At 56.5% G+C, this 6,524-nt stretch overlaps 1 protein-coding gene across 3 annotated transcripts; it reads left to right on the top strand.

Annotated features, from left to right (window-relative positions):
* Positions 1-1,585: 1,585 nt before the first annotated feature.
* Positions 1,586-6,135, top strand: LOC143271911 (uncharacterized). Of its 3 annotated transcripts, none has more exons than XR_013049241.1 (3): positions 1,586-3,365; positions 4,193-4,634; positions 4,927-6,135. XR_013049241.1 is itself a non-coding variant. In XM_076564570.1 (2 exons), exons 1-2 carry the CDS (start codon positions 2,849-2,851, stop codon positions 4,980-4,982), a joined length of 573 nt encoding a protein of 190 aa, XP_076420685.1. In that variant the 5' UTR covers positions 1,586-2,848; the 3' UTR covers positions 4,983-6,135. The 3 variants fall into 3 exon arrangements, 1 of the variants encoding a protein (XP_076420685.1); XR_013049242.1 differs by having other exon boundaries at positions 4,193-4,579; XM_076564570.1 differs by lacking the exon at positions 4,193-4,634.
* Positions 6,136-6,524: the final 389 nt, after the last annotated feature.

Consider the following 6,524-nt stretch of genomic DNA (forward strand, 5'->3'; position numbering starts at 1 on the left):
CGCAGCCACTGCCCCATTCATTTACATCTCAGGGGCCTTCCCACGTCCAGCCTGTCCTCTGACTTCGAAGAGAAACTAATAATAGCGTGTACGTCACATGGACTACAGCCCGAGGAGTGCCCATGAGCCGTAGTGCGTGTGTCACCTCGCCTGCACCGAGCACTGTGTCGCCCCGGGAAAACGAGGGTGGCGGGGAGGTGGAGGTGGTGCAGAGTCCCTGAGGGCGAACGGGAGCCCCCAGTTTTGGCCGCGCCCGGCGGCAGCCGCCGGGAAGTTAGATGGGAAGAGTTGGCTCAGTGGCAGCCTCCCCCGCTTCCTGCGGGGTCCCCAGCCTCAGCCCCATTGCACAATCCTTGCCGTGCAATTACCACGTGACTCGCACCCAGCCCGAAATGGTTCCCAGGTTTCCCAGCCTAGCCGAGAGCCGCGGCGTCCCCGCCCTAACCTCAGGCGCCCTCCTCCAAGCCTGCCTTCTTCGGGTGATTGGACCGCACTTTAAGATGTAGAATGAATTTGTCAAAGAGAGGCAAGCTCACGCCCCTCCAGCTCCAGGCTGGCGCCGGGTGGCTGCTGCTGACTCGGAGCGTCTATGTGGTCCACTTTCAGGCAGCACGTGCTTGGGGGTTGGGGGGAGAGGCAGGCGCCTGTCACCAAGGAAGGAGCGGGAAGCTGTGCTGGAGACCCAGCCCGGAGTTCTCCAGAAATCAGCCGGAACTCCGACTGTAGGTGCCCAATCAACAGGGGATGCGTGCCTGCGTGGAGACAACATTCAGAAGGCTGTCATAAGACTATGCCATCACCTTGCAGACAGGAAACCTAGAGGTTAAATGTGTGCCTGAAGTCACCGAGCTAATGTGGACCGCAGGCACATAAGTCTCTGATATTCATAAGGACGAAGTCGGGGAATGGCTTCCCTTTTATGAAAACGGCGGCATGCCTTCCGCAGTAATCGCTGCAAGCCCTGACGCCACTGAAAGACCCCCGCTCCATTATGAGGATATGGGGCGTTGGGCCGATGTTATGCCCCCCCCAATAACTTGGCCTTAGAAACGCCATTCTGCAGGAATCAGAAAAACAGGAGTTCACAGCCATAGCCAGCTACCCGGCCTTGACAGAGATAGCTATGGCCAGCCTTGAGAGAGATAACTGTGGTCAGCAGCCTTGGGAGTAAGACAGTTGATATTTTATGGCTGGCCCCCTGGCCTTGAGGAATAAGCAGCTGGCCTGGACAAGGCCAAATCAGCCACACACATATGACCCCAAGTTCACCCTGGCCTTCTTTGAAACAACCAATAGGGACCCTGTAACTATGCTTCTCGCTTCTGTAACCGCGCCTCTGCCCCTGGGATCCCATAAAAGTCCCCCTTGCCCTAGGAAGGCGCGCAAGTCCTCCAAGAGACTTCGCCCCAGGTACCTGGTCTAAATAAACCCTCTTGCTTTTGCATCTGATCTGTGGTTTCGGTGTGTTCCTTGGGTTTGGGGTCTCTCCCGGAGAAAGATCTCAGCCGGGGGTCTTTCATTTGGTGGCCCGTACGGGGATTGAGACCCCTCCCTGGGACCACCGACCCACCATCAGGAGGTAAGCCGGCCGGCCTTGATTTATGTCATCCCTGTCCAGTCTGAGGGTTGTCTGTTTGTCTGAGTGTTAAATGTTGTTTGTTTGTCTCCGCGCCTGCGTCTGATAATCTGTCTGTGTCAGTGGATCTGAAAGGGGGGACCGACGGGTCTGGACTTCGCCGCTGAACCCTAGGAGACGTCCTAGGGAAATCTGAAACCCTGGAAGGGAGTTCCACGGGAATCTGTAGTGCCCTCTGAGGCACGATCTGTAGTGCCCTCTGTGGCACGGTCTGAAGACCCCTCCGGGGGCACGGTTTAAAGACCCCTCCGGGGGCACGGTTTTTCTGGTTTTGCTTTCGGTTTGGAACCGAAGCCGCGCAGCGCGTGTCAGTGTTATTTGTATTGGTCTGTCGTTTTTTGTTTTCTGTTTAACCGTTCTCCTCTTAAAAACAGCCATAGGACAGACTGTCATCACCCCCTTGAGCCTCATGCTTAAACACTGGTCAGACGTAAAGAAAGACACGAGCCAACAACAAAGGAGTCGTAATCAAGAAAAAAAAAAAAAAAATAGATCACTCTTTGCGAGGCCGATTGGGTTAAAATGGATGTAGGATGGCCTCGTCAGGAAACCTTTAACCTCAGTCTTATTTCACAGGTGGAGAAAAAAGTTTTTGCTTCCAGTCCCCATGGCCACCCGGACCAGGTCCCATACATTGCCATATGGAGACTCCTGACAACAGAACCTCCCCCATGGGTTAAGCCGTTTCTCTTCCCCTCAGCCCCCCGGCGGCAGCAGCGCTCGCCGAATCCCGGGGCCGAGGAAGCCAGATCGGCGGATCCCTCCCACTCCCTGTTCCTCCCTAACCCCACACCAGCGAGTCTTTTCCTCTCCCCGCGGGCCGCTGCTCCGGCGCAGGCGGGCGCGCGGGCAGGCTTGCAGGCGGGTGCGGGAAAAGGAAACGCGCAGGCAGGGCTGCCGGGAAGCTAGGGCGCCGGGACGCCCCCTGCCCAGTCCCCGCAGGCCGTCAGCGGTGATGGCGGTGGCGGCGGCGGGTGCCGGAGCTCCCCGCGCCTCCTCCCGTCCGCGCGGCCGCGGCGCGGTCGCGGGGGTCCGGGACGGCGCTGGGGGGGGCTCCCCTCACTCCCCGCTCTCCCCGGCTGTCCATGTCTCCCGTGCGGGCGGAGGAGTCCGCCCCGCCGGGCCGTGGTTTTCCGCGTGGCGCCTAACAGCGGACTTGGAGCTGGTGCAGACCAGGGGAATCTGATCGCGGAGGCCCGGGGCGGCGCGGACATGGGCACCAAGCAGAGTGGCCCCGCCGCCAACGGCCGCACCCGCGCCTACTCGGGCTCGGACCTGCCCTCCGGCGGCGCGCGCGCGCGCGCGGCGGCCCCCGGCGCGGCTGGCCGGGACCCGGGCGGCGGAGGCCCGCGGCGACACAGGCGGGGCCAGGGGCGGGGCCGGCGACCAGCCGGACCCGGGCGGCGGGGAGCCAGCTGCGGCGCAGGCGGACACGGGATGTGGCAGGGGCACGCAGGCGGGGCCGGGGATGGGGTCGGCGAGGGACCGCCCCCTGGCCGGCGACCCGCAGCGATGTGCCACGACCGGCTCCGGCCCAATATGGGGAAGGTGACTAGGGGGCGGCGTCACCCATGGACGCCGAGTCACCCCGCCCCGAGTGTTACAACCCCCCCGACAGCGCCGGAGGGACCGGCGGCTCCTGCAGCGGCCCCCAAACAGCGGAGGATGAGTTCCTGCTTCCTCCCCAATTGCCGGTCGCCTACGAGAAAGGCGGGACAAAGCAGCGAAGGTAGGGAACACCTACATCTCTGGCCAGTTGCTCTTAGCGGGTCTCCAGGGGCTCTAACCCCCTACCGATTGGGCTCAGGTTACCAGAAAGAGACGCCGGCAGCGCGTTTTTAAAAAAAGAACTTAGAGAGACACGGAGGGAGAGGAAAAACAAACAAAAAAGTCCTGGCCACTGTAATGTCTCAGGGACAGGTCAGAGAGGGAGTTAGGAAGTTAGGACGGGAGATCAAAAAAAGAACACTGCTTGACAAAGACAAAGTGCTTACTGTAAACAGAGAGGACATTGGGCTCGTGACTGATCAAAAAAAGCCTCAAGGGTCTCGGAGACCTAAGCCAAGGGTCCTCAATCTGGAGGATTGGGGAGGTCAAGGCCAGGAGACCCCCTCCCCCCGACCTAGGATAACTCTCAAGATTAGGGGGCAGCCAGTGACCTTCCTAATGGACACCGGGGCTCAACATTCAGTCCTGACCCATACCGGAGGCTCTCTCAATGACCGCACAGCTTTGGTCCAGGGGGCCACAGGTAACAGGAGGTATCAAAGGACCACCGAAAAAAAAAAAAAAAAAAAAAAAAAGGTTCAGCTGACATCTGGACAGGACCCAAAGGGAGCCCCCTACAAGTCCTAGCCCTTTAAACTGTTCGTGGACGAGAACTCAGGCTTTGCAAAAGAAATGTTGATACAGAGACTGGGGCCATGAAAGCCCGGTAGCTGCAGGATGGCCCGCCCCCCTGTCTACATGTGGTAGCCATTGCTGTTTTGCTCAAGGATGCAGGGAAACTGACTTTGGGACAGCCATTAACTGTGTTATCCTCCCATGCGGTAAAAGCTCTGGTCCAGCAGCCCTCAGATCGAATGGTGTGCAGACCAGTTGTCTCCCTCAACCCCGCAACCCTGCTGCCTGGTTCATGGATGGGAACAGCTTCCTCCAAGAAAGAGAACGGAGGACTGGAGCAGCCGTCACCACCGAATCGGAGATAGTTTGGACCTCACCACTGCCACCTGGAACATCGGCCCAAAAGGCAGAGCTGATCGCGCTGACCCAGGCCCTCCGGATGGCGGAAGCCCGGAGGACCAGGAACTAACAAAGAAAATGGGGGCGAAATAAAGCCCCGAGCGACACGCTTACATCATAGATGGACAGAGGCCTTGCCTACCAAGAAAAAAAGACCACTAACGTGGTAACCAAAAAACTCCTAGATGACATCTTTCCCAGGTATGGAATACCCCAGATATTGGGGTCAGACAATGGGCCCGCCTTCGTCTCCCAGGTAAGTCAGGAGGTGGCCAGGCTACGGGGGGGATCGATTGGAAACTTCATTGTGCATACAGCCCCCAGAGCTCAGGACAGGTAGAACGTACAAATAAAACCATTAAGGAGACTTTAACCAAATTAACGCTTGCAACTGGCACTAGAGATTGGGTGCTCCTACTCCCCCTAGCCCTTTACCGAGCCCGGAACACTCCTGGGCCTCATGGCCTAACCCCGTTCGAGATCATGTATGGGGCTCCCCCACCAATTGTAAATTTCCTTTACTCTGATATCTCCTCTTTTGCCACTAGCCCTCCAATTGATGCAAAAGACGGTGCAAAAACCCCTGCCTGCCGGGAGCAACTGAACCGCCCGGTGATGCCTCACCCATTCAAGATTGGGGACTCTGTCTAGGTCCGACGCCATCAATCCAGGAACCTAGAGCCGAGGTTGACGGGACAGCGGCTTGGGTCCACACGTCACATGTAAAGACTGCCAAGGAACCCGACGAAGCTGAGGGCACCGAGACATCTAGTTCAACGCTCTCCAAACCCACTAAAGATAAGACTCACCCGGGGGTCCCCTTGATCCCCCTAATAGTCCTCCTGACATAAGGAGGGACATCACCAGAGAGCCTGTTTCCCTGACGCTGGCCCTGTTACTGGAAAAAAATTACCATAAACAAAATAGCTGCTGGGGTAGATACAGGGACTGCAGCCCTTATGGAGACCGGCCAATTCAGACAGCTCCAAGTAGCCATGCTCAACAAAAATGATTTAAAAGATAGTTCCAAAGGTCACCGTGGTTTATGACCCTTGTCTCCACCATTATGGGCCCCCTAATCGTCCTCCTGCTCATTTTATTGTTTGGGTCATACATCCTCAACAGATTGGTGCAATTCATCAAGGATAAGGTTTCTGTTGCCCAGGCTTTGATCCTAACCAAACAATATCAGAGGCTCAGACAGTCAGAGATAGAGCTAACCCCTTATTCTCCATCCTAAAATGAAAGATTTCATTTGGTACAAAAGAAAATGGGGGAATGAAAGACCCCCGCTCCATTATGAGGATATGGGGCGTTGGGCCGATGTTATGCCCCCCCCAATAACTTGGCCTTAGAAACGCCATTCTGCAGGAATCAGAAAAACAGGAGTTCACAGCCATAGCCAGCTACCCGGCCTTGACAGAGATAGCTATGGCCAGCCTTGAGAGAGATAACTGTGGTCAGCAGCCTTGGGAGTAAGACAGTTGATATTTTATGGCTGGCCCCCTGGCCTTGAGGAATAAGCAGCTGGCCTGGACAAGGCCAAATCAGCCACACACATATGACCCCAAGTTCACCCTGGCCTTCTTTGAAACAACCAATAGGGACCCTGTAACTATGCTTCTCGCTTCTGTAACCGCGCCTCTGCCCCTGGGATCCCATAAAAGTCCCCCTTGCCCTAGGAAGGCGCGCAAGTCCTCCAAGAGACTTCGCCCCAGGTACCTGGTCTAAATAAACCCTCTTGCTTTTGCATCTGATCTGTGGTTTCGGTGTGTTCCTTGGGTTTGGGGTCTCTCCCGGAGAAAGATCTCAGCCGGGGGTCTTTCACCACATATACCTCCAAGTGCAAAAGGAAGCAGTAAGTCTAGCCCCTGAAAAGCTCAGTAACGTCCATCAATAACTTCAGTTATTTCCATGCATAGAGAGCTCTCACTAGGCACATGAAATATCTAAAGAAAAAGAGAGGGGCCGCGAACGAATATTTCTCGAAGATCGTTATCTAAAATGTCAGGTTCCCACTGATCTTACTTTGATGGTTAAGATGGTTCGGTGCTCGGCTAGTGTGCTAGCCGGTTCAGGAGTGAATTGTCAAGAGTTGCTCTAGGCTGGTCTGTATCACTCAGGCTTGGAATGGATTTGCTGCACA

Source organism: Peromyscus maniculatus, chromosome 2 (genome assembly GCF_049852395.1).
Source record: "Peromyscus maniculatus bairdii isolate BWxNUB_F1_BW_parent chromosome 2, HU_Pman_BW_mat_3.1, whole genome shotgun sequence".
Taxonomy (NCBI): Eukaryota; Metazoa; Chordata; class Mammalia; order Rodentia; family Cricetidae; genus Peromyscus; species Peromyscus maniculatus.

What these genes read in the sequence shown, in the direction of transcription:
- LOC143271911 (XM_076564570.1), top strand. Translation starts at nt 2,849, where the DNA reads ATGGGCACCAAGCAGAGTGGCCCCGCCGCCAACGGCCGCACCCGCGCC. An exon ending in GGCGGGACAAAGCAGCGAAG is followed by an intron (nt 3,366 to 4,926) that starts GTAGGGAACACC and finishes TTTTGCCACTAG; the next exon opens with CCCTCCAATTGATGCAAAAG.